At 33.1% G+C, this 17,487-nt stretch overlaps 1 protein-coding gene across 1 annotated transcript in view; it reads left to right on the forward strand.

Moving 5' to 3' along the window:
• The window catches only part of LOC125073941 (nephrin), a 238,009-nt gene that overhangs the window by 14,397 nt on the left and 206,125 nt on the right, over nucleotides 1–17,487 (forward strand). Inside the window, exon 2 of the mRNA XM_047685061.1 lies at nucleotides 1,579–1,797. Within this exon, the coding sequence (XP_047541017.1) occupies nucleotides 1,758–1,797 (40 nt within the window). The 5' untranslated portion in view covers nucleotides 1,579–1,757. The remainder of the gene's footprint in view (nucleotides 1–1,578; nucleotides 1,798–17,487) is intronic.

Genomic DNA, 17,487 nt, shown 5'->3' on the forward strand with positions numbered 1-17,487 from the left:
GTGTTAAAACTTTTATTGGTTTATTTAAATAATTATAAATTATAAATATATAAATGTTTGCAGAGTATAATGTTATATATAGATATAATTCGTTCTCGCTTACACCAAACTTAAATCTTAACTAGGCTACGCGTAGGCTAAAAGCTATGTCGCAAGCTGATTCAAGTTTTTTTTGAGACACACTTAATGGTTCGAGTGGGTCTCGCTACTGACGTCAGTTCATTCAATATTTCTTGACCAAGATTAAATGCATAGACTACTGTATAATCTATTTAAAATATTAAAAAAGTATGTATACAATATGTTAAAAAAAGCTTTGAGCTAATTAAGCAGAGATGGCCCAGTACTTAGAACACGTGTACCCTAGCTGATTGCGGGTTCAAGCCCAGGCAACCACTGAAAACGGAATTTTGCTGTATTTTCATGCGCTTAATTTGTGTTTGTAATTCATCTCGTGCTCGGCGGTGAACGAAAAAATCTTGAGGAAACCTGCATGTGCTTATTTCAATGAAATTCAGCCACATGTGGATCCATCAACCCACAGAATCATCTCCTCAAAAGCCTTAACCCAGCAGTGGGACATTTACAAGCTATTACATAATCACTTAGGGATAACTTGCTATGCACATACAATGACATACAGATTTATGTATTATTGAGTCAAAAATATGGGTATGACTCAAGAAACCCTTAGTTAGGCCTTCTGGTCATAAACTTGCTATTACTCTATCAACAATGGACCCAAGCTATGTCCTTTCTATTATAAATATAATTATGACTTAAGAACCTGCGTTAGACATTGGTCAATAAATCACCAACATTGGCCCCAAGCTATAAATCTTAAGCTTGTAATTAATTATTTTACAATTCATGTTTACATTTTGTAATTAAACTAAAATATAATATATATGATAATTTCACTTGGTGGTAGGGCTTTTTGTAAGCCCCTCTGGGTAGGTACCACCTACTCAGATATTCTACCACTAAACAGCAGTATTGTTGTGTTCCGGTTTGGGTGAATGAGCCAGAGTAAAGACAGGCACAAGGGACATAAATTCTTAGTTCCCAATGGTTATTGTTTCTAACAGCGCCATTGTCTATGGGCAGTGTTGACCACTTAACATCATTTTGCTCATTTGCTCGTCCGCCTTAAAAAAGATAGCTTATATAATATCGATTATCAAAGCAAAGCCCAGAGTCTAGTAAGTTGTAATATTGTATGAATTGAACCCGTACGAGTAGTATAGAATTACACGTTTCAATGAATGATTTTACACTTAAATATATATAAAAACTGAATTCGTTAAAGCGGTAAAATTTTTACGATTGTGTCCAAGATGGAAAAATAAGATTTAATACTTTACGATTTGCCTATAAAATCGATATAGCCTTAAAATTTTATAGCCCACCGTCACGATACGCCATGCTATGCCCAAATCTTTTATGCTTTTAAATTGATTTGCTTTAGGCTGTTAATATTTTTATTATACCATAATATTGTAATACATTTAGTATTAACGAAATTATTAAAAAAAATATGTAGGTACTTATATACTAATTCTCTTTTATCTTTTTCAGAAAACTCAGTGATCGCAAGTCGTTAAGAACAAGATGCGTTGAACTCAGTGAATTTGTGATAGTGTATTATTGCCAAAGATTATATTAACAGTTTAGTGATTTTGACTGTACAGTGACAAATATGTTAAGGTGATCCTGACAGGCTAGTTAGAACGCTATGTGCTGTGAAGTTAACGAAAATGTGTTCAAAATTAGGATTTGTCGCCGTCATTATTTGTGGTAAGTTTTGTATATTTTATATTTATAATAGATAATAATATTCACGCTTCATTCCAGACACGTCATCATTCCTAATTTAAACGATAAACTGAAAGAAAGTTTCTTATATAAATATATATTCTACCGCCAAATAACAGTACTCTGTATTGTTGTGTTTCGGTTAGAAGGGTGAGTGAGCCAGTGTAATCACAGGCACAAGGGACATAACGTCTTAGTTCCCAAGGTTGGTGGCGCATAGGTGATGTAAGGAATGGTTAATATTTCTTACAGCGTCTTTGTCTATGGGCGGTGGTGACCACTTACCATCAGGTGGCCCATATGATCGTCCGCCAACAATTGCCATAAAAAAAAATATTATAGATATCGTGTTGAATCTTCTGATATATTTATATATCGTATATTATTTAATGGACCTTGTATTTTTTTTAATTAGGCTTTAGAAAATATACCTCTCCTCGTTTATCAGGTATAGATGTATAATATATATATATACAATTCAGAAATAATAGCCGTACAAATCACGATTGCGAGGAATGCTGGCAATAATGTTAGTTGTATTTCGGTATTTGAAATTCTATTTATCTTAATGTTGAGAGATTTCTACAAAATACTTGCTCTAAATATATATCATTTATAAAATATATTTGTCTTTACTTTGCAAGCCAATGTGGCGGCCAATCTCGAGCACTAGCCAACTGCGCTGGAGATATTTGCACCAATGTGTGTACAATAATAAAAATGTATCCTATATTAATCCTCAATACATTAAGACGGCTATTCTAACAAGACTGAAAAAAATTCAGGACCTTAGGCGTTAGGTGGTTTTCGTGGTACTGTTAAGACTGTTATAAAAAAAAATGTCGACTTAAAAATTCAATACCTTTTAATCAGTCCGATTCGAAGTTTGAATCAAGGACTGTTCATTAAGAAATTTACGATCAACCATAATAACTTTGTATCCATAGTTGTATATAGGCGTCGAAGGAATAATTAAAAAACAAATAAATGTCTATGAACAGTGGTGAATCAATTAAGCAGATTTACTATTGTTATTAAAAAAAAAGTACCTGTTATGTCTCTATTTAAAATAAACATATATATTACATATATATATATATATATATATAAATATATATATATATATATATAATAAATTCCAAAATAGTCCCACGCTATAAATTCATAATTAGAATTGTACATATAATTATTGTTAACATATTTTCTTATCACGAAGTCAGCTTAATAAATCTCATTCTAACAGTCTTTCGACATATTAGAGTTAATTAAAATCACGATAAGTGTATAAAAACATTGACACATTTAAATATTTTATGTGTTACGAGTTAAATTAAACGATTCAGTAGACGGTTAAAGCATTTTTTTTTTGTATAAATTTAAGATAATAATAATCAACAGACGTTCTTTGGGAATTTTGATGAAATTTTTAAAATAATTTAATTAAATATTTTATTCTTATTATAGACTAGGTGTCGCCCGTGACTTAGTTCGCGTTTTAGAGGTTGGGTATAAAAAAGCCTCGCTTCCCTCATGCTAAATTTTATAAAAATCTGTATCACAATATACATCATTAACAATTAAAATGTCGTCAGTATAGACGAAGTCGCATATTAAACATATACCACTTATAAATTAAACCCTATACAATTATTTATGAATTAAAAACATTGTTACAGACGAGTGTTTCGCAAATATTTATTTTGAACACAAACCCTTAATTAAAAAATCATGAACGATTAAAACACAACACGACAATTGTTGTAGTCAAGTGGTCGAGATCTTAAAGCCGGGGGTAGGAGCGAGCTTTTAAAGTTATTACCAATGCATTCGAGTGCAAATTCGAAACAAAAGCTCGCCATTCTTTCGTAAATATGTTTTTTTTTTTAAACTTTCAAGCACCTCGCCTTATATAAAATGTTTTATTATAATGAACGTTGTTTTTTAATATTTTTTTATTTTAAATCTAGGTACGCTTTCTAAGACAAAGTATATTGGTGAATATTTCTGAGTGTTCATATTGTATGGTTTTATGCTTTGTGACTGTTTGGGCTTGTATTGTGCTAATAGCTCTGATTTCAATCACTATGAAACGATGGTTTTTAAAATATAAAACGTAACCTTATTAATAAAGCTTTACAATTCGTGGTACAGCTTTGTGAAAGCCCATCTGAGTAGGTATCTATCGAATATTCTTATGTCAAACCGCAATGCTTAGTTTTCTTGTGTTCCGGTTTAAACAGTGTGTGAATCTTAGTTCCCAATCTCGGTAACACATTGATTTAGGGAATGGCTGATATTTCTTACAGAACCAATGTATATAGGGGTGGTGACCATTCAGATGGACAAACTACAAGTTTACCATACTAATAAAAAAAAGAAAGCCAGTCTGGGTTTGGTGGTTATTTATGAGTTACTATGTGAAGAGTGAGTGAGACATGATACCGTAACTGTTACCATTGACGATATAAGACTGAGTGGTAGCAAGGGATTCACCATCAATTGATAATCTCGCGTCAATTTTCTGATGAAGTTTTTCATCTACTCTTGTAGTGAATTGTATATATATATGTTTAAAGGCGCTGTAAGAAATATCAACTATTCCTTACATCACCAAGGTTGGTGGCGAACCTTGGGAACTAAGATGTTATGTCCCTTGTGCCTGTAGTTACACTGGCTCACTCACCCTTCAAGCTGGAATACAACAATACTGAGAGCTGTTTTGTGGCGGTAGAATATCTGATGAGTGGGTGGTACCTATCCAGATGGGCTTGCATAAAGCCCTACCACCTAGTGTATTATTTTTTCACTCAAAACGACTAGATCTCTCGTCCACGAATATCAACGTGTTCTATTGTTAATATATAAAATTGAAAAGATAAGTAAATCAACAAAAAGATTATACAGGGAAGCATTCAATCATACTTAAATAAATCCCGCGGAACCCGTTACGCCGGATTTTCATCAGTCATCCACTAATTCCCGTATTAATGCACTCCACACATACTCCCAAAGATGTATTTTCTACTCAAAATTTTCAAAATCTGCAAAAATTTAATTTTTATATTTTTATTTTCAAAATAAGTTAATATTGATTTAATAAATCCGTAATTTAGATTAAAATTTTCAAACACAAACTCAATATTACTATACATAATTCTAAAATAAAATAGCCTAAATTACTCCTTATTACATTCCAGAGATTAGCCGGAACAAGCAGACAGACAGACAGACAAAAATTTAAAAAAATGTTATTTTGATATATGTACCGTGTATACATACATAAATATTTAGTAAAAATGGGTTATTATAATATTACAAACAGACACTCCAATTTTATTATATGTATATCATTTGTGCATATAAAGAAAATACTTTAAATGATTTTTTTTCTTAGAAGATGAGTAAATATTTTGTTAGCATTAGCAGCCCGTAAACGTCCCACTGCTGGGATAAAGGCCTCCTCTCCCTTTGAGGAGAAGGTTTGGAGCATATTCCACCACGCTGCTCCAATGCGGGTTGGCGGAATACACATGTGGCAGAATCTCGTTGAAATTAGACACATGCAGGTTTCCTCACGATGTTTTCGTTCACCGCCGAGCACGAGATGAATTATAAACACAAATTAAGCACATGAAAAAGTGGTGCCTGCCTGGGTTTGAACCCGAAATCATCGGTTAAGATGCACGCGTTCTAACCACTGGGCCATCTCGACTCTTATATAATATCAATATAGCCATTTTAAATTCCCCTATCGATATCAGTACATTTCAATATTAAATGCGGTTACAAGTTGACAGTTAAGATTTAAACTTCTGACCCTTTAAAGGCAGATAAAGGCACGTCAATCCTGTGTTGGTTTGTGTCGATTTCGTTTGTTTTATCTCACCACCCACGCAAGTGATTTTGACTCTCGAATCACTTTATCTCGCATTGATTGAAATAGGTCATTAATTTTCTGTTATATTAATCTATTATCCTTTTAATACAATAATATTAGGTGCTGTTTTTATAATTTCTAAGTTTTTTAACATTTATTAGAACGATATTGTAGTGAACTGGCAGAAATCGTCGCGTATGGAAAGACCTTTATGTACAGGCGATCTTACTGTCTCTTTCTTTTTCCGTATGAAAAAAGAGACAGAGAGTTTTTTTCTATTACGTAACATAATTTTTTGAGATTTTTTAAATTTACAATGAATTTGAATAAGAATTTTATTTCTTGCCGTTTAATTATTCTCATACATATATTAACAGCCTGTAAATTTCCCACTGCTGGGCTAAGGCCTCCTCTCCCTTTGAAAAGGTTTTGGAGAATATTCCACTACGCTACTCTAATGCGGCGGAATTTCGTTGAAATTAGACACATGCAGGTTTCCTCACGATGTTAACCTTCACCGCCGAGCACGAGATGAATTATAAGCACATGAATATTCAGTGGTGCTTTCCTGGGTTTGAACCCGCAATCAGCAGTTAAGATGCACGCGTTCTAACCACTTTGCCATCTCTCATTATTCCCAAACGTTGTTATTTGATTTCAATATAAAAATAAATAACGAAAGTAACTTCGTTTCAACCGATGGTCGCACGACATCTTCCGTTTGTTTTTTTCTTATACATAAATGTACAGTTTATAGAGTGTTAATCTTATCATTAGTAATTATGTATATTAAATAGGCAACACACAAAACAGTTCAGTAATCTTTTCTTCTCTTCGTCTGATCTGAATCTGATGGTAAGTGGTCACCAATGTCCATAGACATGAAACTATTACTTACGCCAATGCATCAACAACCTTGGGGAATTGAGTTGTTATGGCCCCTGTGCCAGTAGTTAATGAAAGAGCAGGCAGTAAAATGTATAATTGGTTGGTGGCACCACCGTGTAAAATACTATTTTTCATATATACGATTTAAAATAAATATATATTGTCATTAATATTGACGTCTAGGACATTCAATAGAAGTTACTATCACTTACTTTGTTGATGTTAACAAGTTATTTTAAAATTAACGCCTTCAAGTGAATCCGTAGTATTAAAATAAAAATGAACGAAACATTATCATTCCTGACCTCTCACGTTCATCATTCAATGAATGAACGTTTAATTATGTTGTTAATTGCTTCATTATCACGTCCATTTAATTACAAATGTAAATCAATTATTTTACCAAGTTTTAATTCGACTGTTGTATTTGTTGTATAAATGCCGGCACATGTAACTTCCCTGAAAATATATACCTTAAATAAATTAAATATATCGAACGAATTGCACAGTGGATAGAGCTAAAGGAATTTAAAACGAAGATCACAGCTTGCACTACTGAATTACCAAATGCGACTTTAGAATAGAACATTGTATAGTAAGCCGTGTAAACACATTAAAACAACTTTGTGGTATCAGCTCCAAAGCTTCTTTTCGAGCCAAAAAATTACCTTTGTCGATTATATCCTGTGAAAAAATTGCATAATTTTTAAGGACGCTCGCGCGCACACACACACACACACTCTCTATCTCTCTCACACACACAAACAAACAAACAGGCGCTGTCACTCTGAGCCATCTTCTTAAAATAAGATGTTACGTCCAGCAATGAGATATATACTTCGTTGTAAAATATAACACAATATACTGAGTAAAAGAACGATATCACTCCCGAACCCTCATTCATCATTCTGAAATGAATGAACGTTTATTTTTCTCTGTAGATTGTCTCATTAACGAACCCTTTTAAAAATAAATGAACGTCGAACTGTTTACGATGAAAATGATATTTTTTTTACCGATTCTGTACCAAAGTAAGGAAGATAATGTATATGTACTATATGTATTCAAATGATATGTAATATGTTACCATATCTTAACAAATCAATTGCTTTTGAAGTTGTTATTTAAGGTGGCCATATCTCAATGGTAGATTAAATAATATAGCAAGTCTAAGTGTGGGTGGTAGGTTCTATTCTCCTTCGAGTTGTCTCTACTTCCCAGCATAAGTTACTCTCTTTACATGAGAAATTTGTCTGTCTATCTGTTTCCATCTGACTTTTTTAATAATCTGCAGAAGCCTAGTCAAACCTTAAAGGATGGAGGCAATACACTTGTCAGCCCCGGTGTTACTGTCTATGGCTGTGATAGTCACTTTTCATCAGATTAGCTTCCAGCTCGTATGCTATTTATCTTATAAAAAACAAAAGAAAAGGGCTATTTACAGAATATTAAACTATTACCTCTGTAACGACACGTGTGCACGGAGAGATATTTTAGTTAGGTTAGAACGCGTGCATCTTAACTGATGATTTCGGGTTCAAGTCCAGGCAGGAACCACTGAATTTTCATGTGCTTAATTTGACGAAACCTGCATGCGTCTAATTTCAACGAAATTCTGCCACATGTGTATTCCACCAACCCGCATTGGAGCAGCGTGGTGAAATATGCTCCAAACCTTCTCCTCAAAGGGAGAGTAGGCCCAGCAGTGGGAAATTTACAGGCTGCTAATGTGTTATGACATTGGTACAAACATACATTTATTACTCCTATTACTCGACTAAATAGAATCAGTAACTCTTGTGGAGCAATTAATACGATTTTACAACAGGGTCTAAGATAGCGTTCCTTACCTTTGTTGCCAAATTTAAAAGTAACGCTTAGTCGCAAAAGGTTATTATACAATTAGTGAGTTCATGGTTAATAGCACATCTTGGAAATGAAACAATAAGTTCCAGGTTATTTCTTTTTGGATTTGAATGTATGTAAATAATCATAAATTAACACAATCCCTCTGTTTCTTTCGCGGGCTCTTCTGAGGTCAGGGTATTATCTTTTTCGGATATGTGTTAGTTTATTATTATATAATTTTTAATTTTATGGATAAGACCGAAGAGCACATGGGCCACCTAATGGTAAGTGGTCATTACCGCCCATAGACAATAGCGCCGTAAGAAATATTAATCATTCAATTATTATTTTGACAATCAATAAGTATGCCTATAATTGAATAAAATAAATTGATTTAATTTGAGAAAACTATCGTAAGAGTCTCTACGAAATTTTTTTTTTTTTATGGCATTTGTTGGCGGACGAGCATATGGGCCACCTGATGGTAAGTGGTCACCACCGCCCATAGACAAAGGCGCTATAAGAAATATTAACCATTCCTTACATCACCTATGCGCCACCAACCTTGGGAACTAAGATGTTATGTCCCTTGTGCCTGTGATTACACTGGCTCACTCACCCTTCTAACCGGAACACAACAATATAGTGTACTGTTATTTGGCGGTAGAATATCTGATGAGTGGGTGGTACCTACCCAGACGGGCTTGCACAAAGCCCTACCACCAAGAAAATTGTTAATTGTTAATTTGTTGTGACTAAGCTCACTGTAAGCACGTAAAATTGACAATAATATGTATAAACAAATAATATAATTAGTCATAATAAGAATATTGTATGTTTCAGTCGGTAAATATTAAAGAAAATTAAGAAAAACTGTTCGTGTGTTAATGTATATAGAATTGAAATAAAACTCCATGACATTCTAAAGAATTCCAAAAAACATCATAAAACTTAAAAGATATACATCTAAATAAAATACCAAACGAATATAAAACATTTCGATAAAGGTATAGAGTTCAATTTTAAGTAAGACCCTGATGTTATGCCTGTTTGGGTGTTTGTCCTTCAACCGCACTCTAACGGCTTGAAGAAATCCAATTAAATTGGTAAAGAAGTTTATTATGTCATGTAATTCGGTAGATTTATTTTTCCAATACAATAACATCTACTGAAAAGAACTCAATGAGGAATAACGTCTACGCGTTATTATTGACTAGCTGTTTTATACGGTTGTAGCTAAAAAAAAATTCACTACTTAGATTATATCGTAATGTTATTGATAGACTTTTAAAATTCTCAATAGTCGGGCTATAAAAGCGTGATCTTTCACTGGGATCGCCTGTAATGTAACTATGGTTTGTTTTTGAAATTTACTATACAGTACTGCCTAACTGACTGAAAATTATTCGTGTGTGTAAAAATCAACTATTCGATTTTGAGCATTACGTTACAGTACTGCGTCACTGGCTGACGAGCCTTCCCCTGTAATGTTACAGTCTAAGATTCAATTTTGATCATTCCCCTGAATTCGACTCAGTTGTTTTTACATTGTAAATCTTTTCCTTGCTTATTCTGTCTCACTGATGTAATGTTACAAATTGTATCATTACAGGTAATTCTTAAATTTGATCTGTTACATAATACATTACAAGCGATTGCACCTTAGCGTTAAACAAATGCAGTAATTGCGATTTGCGAATGGCATTGTTTTCCACAATAAATGAGGATAATTTTCAGCTTTACAATTTTAGTAGTCGATGGAGTGATAGTAGTCTAACCTTTCTCAAATAATGGGCTATCTCACGCAAAACCGAGAAGCGGTCTTGACGTTATGGCCCAATGGTCAGAAAACGTGAAGCTAACGTGAGCGCTTATTTGTACTATTGATTAATTTCTTGCTCACCGGTTAGTAAAATCTTCTTGGATGTATGTGATGTGTGAGATTCTAACACGTGTGTCCAACCCGGATTCGAGTAGCGTGGTATAGTCAAATCTTAAACTCAAACATATTTTTTTCAAAATACATTGAACATTGTGTACGCTTGACATTGATATGCAGTCAGTTAGTGTATTTCCCTTAACATAATAATGTTTGTTTAATATTTATCTTGTAAGTGTACCTATATAATAAATAAAGATTCTAAGATTACATAAATACAGATATTCCATCGAACTCGGATTTCGGCGAACGAATCTCAACTTCAAATATGAGGTCGAAAACTTAGATGTCTATCTCATTACTTTTTAATATCGTTAGGGTTCCGTAATGTTATAAACGTTTTTATTACAATTTGATATTATTAAAATGTCATATATCTTATATAATGGTGATGGACTTATTACCTACTATTACTAAGCTGATTCCATCGGCTTAATAATTTTTGTTATATTTTAATAACGTAATTGACTTAGATACAAAACTTGTTAACTTAAAATAAATTAAGATACATAGGATCTTATTTATAATATAGAATTGATCTTCTTAAAAACAAGAACAGAACAGAAAACAGAAAACAGAAAACAGAAAACAGAAAACAGAAAACAGAAAACAGAAAACAGAAAACTATATAACGATTAGTATGGTATTTCGAGAACACAGACATACAGACTTTTGCATTTATATATAATCTAGGGGGGCGCCGTCATGATGTAAGAACTACAAGTATGTATTTATAATATTAACCAAGAATATATATTGGTATTTTATTAAACTAGATCAGATAAATTAAATTTAAATCTACCATCGGTTCGGATTACACTGTTTAGAAGAATCGAGAAGATCTCAGTAATTTGATTGTTGTTATAACAGAAAATCGATGTTGAACTTCGAAATAAAATCAAAGAAGCTCATAAAAGCACCTTTGAATCGTCATATTACGGTGTCGATATAATGTAAAGCTACGTTTAAAATTCCGAGTTATGTAATCGTTTATGTCGATATAAATATATAACAATCAATTTTATTTAATAAAAATAAAAGCTTAGGTACTCGTGACAAAGATAAAATGAAATAAATGTTTAAGAAAACAAGTATTGTAACGTTTTCATCAAGTTCGTGTAGTATTGCAATAATTAAAAAATATACAAAAAAACACTTTAGTCAAAAATAACGAGATATTTTGAATTGTTTTTTTTAACGAGATTTTGAGGTGAAAATTTGGTGAGATTTGTAACCGCAATCTTCGGTTAAGGTTCACGTATTCTAGCCGCTGAACCGTCGTAGCTAACTCGATAATAAATATACTATGTGTAGAGAGTTATCAAAATATACCAAAAAAAATTACTAAAACGAAAGAGATAGAACGAATTAGAGATATAACATTTAGCGATATATTTTAACGTTTTGTTAGTGCAGGTATCCATTTACATTTAAATAACCGCGATCAGAATCGCTTTCGAACACAATTGTTAAAACTAGTAAATCCTACGATGAATGAGGACAACAAAAGTTGTACACGGCCATTAAATTTATCATATAAAATATAAATCAAATTTTAATTGAAAAATGTACGGAACCGTAACCCGATTTCAATTTCACGCTTAACCTTTCCTAATCAATATCAGCGATGTCAACTTAATTGACTTAAAAAAACTCCGACGAGACTAAATACTGAAAAAGTTGCGTCGCTCGCTATATTCCTGTTACCGTGTCCATTGAACCCATACGACTTTTCTTATACGACACGTCTTATTAACATTTGAAATGTGTTTAAGTTTTTTATATCAGCGGACAATGGTGATTCCGTTTTCTCTAACATCCAAGTAACCTGTATCCTTCATAGCAGCGTCATGATTAAGACGGAAGGATTTTGCACAGCGGTGGGATATTTACGGGATAATTCACTTTATAAAGGCCGCAAATAAAGAAATATTTTTTTATAAGATCGAATTTGGTCAACGTTTTAAATTGTAAATATACTATTAATAAGTAAGACTTCGAGATATATGTTTAATAGTATAAGTATACATATATTATGGTTTATATATTAAGTGTTACGTAACTACGAACTACCTCTAAAGAAGAGAAAGTCATTATAACAATTTGATTGATTATTTAGTATGTCTATATCATTATATATAATATCATTTAAGTGTCTGTTTGTAATATTAAAATAACCGCTTTTTACTAAACGCTTGAAAAATAACTTTCTTTATATTTTTTGTCTATCATTCTATTTGTTCCGGTTAATCTGTGAAACGCCTGGACCGATTTTGACGGGCCTTTCACCGGTAGAAAGCTGATGTAATAAGCAGTAACTTAGGCTATTTTTATTTTAGATTTATATATAAAATAATAATAAAGTCACTCTGCAAATTCCAGAACCGAGCGCATCCCTCGCGCCGCCGTCACGTCGGGTTCCTCCAACAAAGACTTAATATTACAAAAGCTGTCTAATAAGTTAACATAATAATAAGTAAAATCTGCGATTTGAACAGTAACTTTTTTGTTAAATTCAAACGCGCACGAAGAAGCGAGCACAGCTAGTCTATACATATAATACCTGTTTATATTTATTTCTATATATCATATTAGGTAGTAACTGATAGCAACTGGCCTCGACTACCTGTAGAATAGCTAACAAATGAATTCAGTTTTTTTTATCTCATTAATATTTCAAAATAAATTCCGTGAATCATAACGACACGAATCTCGTACAGCAACGCAAACAGTTATCAACTTACATCCGATGTTTTGCCGACTTTTTCTTTCCGAAAGTAAAGTTTACGACGTCATCTCGACCTCTCGTATTTTCTAAAGATCAATTCATTTTTCTCGAGTCGAGCGAAATCTTAAGTTTCGCGCCTAATATATAAAGTTTTTATGTACTGTACGATAATTGGTTCTGAAACTTGAAAGCTGATTGGAGGATATTCCCAATATATATATATATATATATATATATATATATATATATATATATATTATAGCTGATATCGGTGGTATGGATAATTGATAAATGGTTGACTGTTAAACCACTGCCAATAGTCATTGGCGACGTAAGATATTGTAGAGCCTAGTGGCCTAGTTAACCGATGATTGCGGGTCCAAACCCAGGCAAGCACCATTGAATTTTCATGTGCTTAATTTATGTTCATAATTCATCTCGTGCTCGGCGTTGAGGGAAAACATCGCGAGGAAATCTGCATGTGTTTAATTTCAACGAGATTCTGTCACATGTGTATTCACCACCATTGGAGCAGCGTGATGGATTACGCTCCATACCGTCACCTCAAGTGAGAAGGGGCGTTAGCCAAGCAGTGGGAAATTTACAGACTGTTACTGTGTGGCCTAAGAAATTTATCGCCAATCCGCCACAAAACTTGTAAACTGAGATATGTCCCTTATATCTGTGATCAGATAAGTATTTAAAATGTGCCGATGATGACGATGAGAACCTCCTGACTGGTTTTAGACACGGCAGCCTTGTCTCTGGAGACGATCCAAATACACAGGACATATTATAGTAAGCAAACACAGTTGCACCCACTGTCCTCCTACTCTTATAAACCGATGCGATGGAAAATTAAACACGGCTGGAAAACCTAAAATAGTCCAGGCGTAGGACCAGCGTTTTAACTTGCTATCTAAGGCACGGAAGCGTACACACTTCGAACCATCAGACTCATTGCTGGAATTTCTTCGATGGAATAGCTGAAATACTTTTTATTAGTCCTCGAATTTCAACCCAGGATCTTACTATCTGCAGCCTTAGTTAAGTACAATAGAAGTACATAACGTATATTAAATACCCTGAGCAGTTGTAATTTATACTTCTACGCGCACTAGTAAAATAGTACGACGTTGGGCGAGTGTTAAGCGTAGCGTCACACCAAAATAATAAAGTTGGCACTTTTGTTTTAATTAGTTTGAAGTACGTATTTAAATAGTCTAAGGTTTGAGGTTATTTCAACAACCTTGGTGACAAAGAATGCGCTTTGGTGACAAAGAAACTATAGACTCGAATACCGACTTTTCAGTCAAAATTCTCATTTCCCAGCGACTGAATCATGTTGGGTCTCTAAACACATAAGTACGATCATATCACTTGTGATCGGCAAAACCGCTTAGAAGTAATATTGTGTAATACCAAACATTTTGTATGGGTTAAGTTTATTATTATAAGCGTGCCATCTGCGTTTATTTTGTTTCTCAGTATACTAAACTAGACTGTTATGCGTATCTTTTAAATATAACGCAGAGGAAAACGATACTAATGTCCGTTTTCATTTAAAAGATGATAAAAATTAAGATGTATATGATCTGTTAAACATCATTGCGCATGAGCTTGACATTTGTACCTCCTTAATATCATAGATAATAAGGGAGGGGGAAAGGGGGGCAAGTTAAGCAGGCTTCAATTTATTAGTAAAACCTATTAGTCTGTATTCGAAATATCTGACAAAATTCATGCATTATAAAACTGCTCTCGCCGTACCTGAAAATATAACAATATAATAGAAACCAATGATAAATATACTTCAGACTTGGTGGTAGGGCTCTTTGCAACCTCGTTTGGGTACTATGTACCACTCATTATAAATTCCACCGCTAAACAGCAATATTTAGTGTTGTTGTGTTCTGATTTAAATGGTGAGGAAGCCAGTGTAACTACAGGCACAAGGGACATAACATAGTAGTCTCCAAGGTTGGTGGCGCATTGGTGACGTGAGGAATGGTTGACGTTTCACAACGCCAAGACATTGGCGCACTAAACATCGGGTGGCCCAATAGCCCATCCTACCTATATAAAAAAATATAAAAAAATTATCTTGTAAAATGTCGATTCAAAACTTCTGAGAAAGTCTCCTTTTTGAATAAAGCTATTATACTTATATAATATTTTAATAGCAGATGTACCATTTAATCTCATTATTTATGATCAATCATTATTTGTCCGGATAATTGGTAACTGACGTTGCCAATAAATTGGCAACCAACACCTGATGCCACATCCTGTAATTACTCCAACCTCACAGTCGCAATGGAACTCGATAATAGAAAATATTGTTACTCAATATTACAAAATGGTAGTATTAACTCGACGTGATTGCCACAGTAATGATATAAATTTAAAACATCCAGCTCGTATACATTATAAATAACCTAACAATTTCCACCAACAAGATTGACACGAAAAACACCCAATGCATTCCATTCTTATAACGAGATTATCGACATACCACTCATTATGAAAACCAGAAACTCATCATTATCAAGGAACTTGACAATTACAATAATTCCAAAAATAATAATTTCAACTCTAATGTTTTACAATTAGAGTCTATAATTCAATGTTTCAAGCTTATATAGTGATGTGTAGCGTCGATGGCTAGAATCGCTACGACCACTTATTGCTTTTGAATTTAGAACGACGCGGTCGCTTCAGCTTAAATGGTAAGTTATTAGGAATTTTGCTGGCTAGTGTTGGGATCAGATCGATACTGGTTAGGGCGGGGTACTGGGGTACAGGGTGAGGGAAATGTGGGAATTTTAAATTTAGAATGTTACGGTTTGCTTGTACATTTCTTTTTATAAAGGTTTTTTAAAAGAGATTTTTTTCTTACTTATTTAACAATAAAATTTGGGTATTTTAAATTTAAAAAAATCGAATGGTTTTAACCTTTTCCCGTTAGTAACGTTACTCATAGAAACGTTTTAAGACCGCAGTTTAATATTCAAATTTCGACTTTATATTTTCAAAATTCGTACTTGATATTAAAATATACCAAAAAAATAACACGTAAATATAATAAATGTAATGTAAATTGATTAAGTAATACTTTCAGTTAGATATAACACAAAAAGCGTTTCCGTATTTATTAATATTGATTTACGTAGCAATGTTTGGCATCCCTAATTCTCAGGAATTTGGCTGTGGTCAGCCACACACTCATACGACTGGAAGTGATACGCGTTTCCAACAAAGGTCACTAAAATCTCATCTATTTATTATATATCCATATAAATAAAACCTAACAATGATTATAACAAAAAAAAAACATTTCTTAAATATGTTTATTTTTGTAGCTAAAGAAACCTTTGAAGTATTTAGAAAAAAATCACACCTCAAAACAAACACGTATACAGACACGTCGACAAACACGAAGTTGCGTGTAAAAGCTAGTAGACACAAGTGACAATTGAAATAACAAACAGACTAGTTAATTTAAGCGTGCTCGCATGTGAGTCCTGTGCTTAAGGCTGACAGTGTAAACTATGCTTTACATATGCCTTAATTCATAAGCGACAGCGGCTTATGAATCTACCAGAGGTGTAATACAAACATAACATAGGAGATATTATATTACTCAACCGTTCAAACGTTAGTTGATAGAAATAAAGCAATTCTTTCTATACGAAAATGAAAAAAAGAGACAGCTATATTTATGTTATGTCAGAACTGGTTAGTTAAAAAAGGACCAATGCTTTTCTGTCTGTGTTTATAATACTGAACAGAGTATAATAAAATGTTATATGATGTTATATCTGTTACGAGAGTTTGCCTTCATCTATAAGAAAGAATTTAAGTGTTGTTCGTTCTCTCGAGATGGTGATGACTTTTTTGAGCGTATATTTTAAGAGTTGAAATGGTCCAGTGGTTAGAATGTGTGAATTTTAGTCAACCAACACGCATTTAATCAGTATCTTCAAATAAGCCCAAATTATTTTCAAGGAGGTCTTAGTTTGTATATAAAAAAATAATATGGTGCATACATTTTAAGTGCTATGGGAATCTATCTAAGCTAATTGCTAAATAAAGCAATAATTTATGTGCCTTTTGGAAGACTGACGTAGTCATTATAATTTTATGATTGGTAGTGCATTGGCAATTTAAATAATGATTTGGTCCGTCTATAAGTTTATAATGCTATATTTATGAGCAGAAGTTGCAGATAGAGATACCAGCTAAAGGTTTATTTGCGAATATGCAATTCTACTGTTATTAAAACAAAGAAACCAGCTTAAGATTAAACCAATTCGATTCAATCTGGTATCGCATGTTATCCATGCACTTTCTTTTTAATATATTATATCATTTTCTGTTGTACAGATCTAT

The sequence above is a fragment of the Vanessa atalanta genome, chromosome 26, assembly GCF_905147765.1.
Source record: "Vanessa atalanta chromosome 26, ilVanAtal1.2, whole genome shotgun sequence".
NCBI lineage: Eukaryota > Metazoa > Arthropoda > Insecta > Lepidoptera > Nymphalidae > Vanessa > Vanessa atalanta.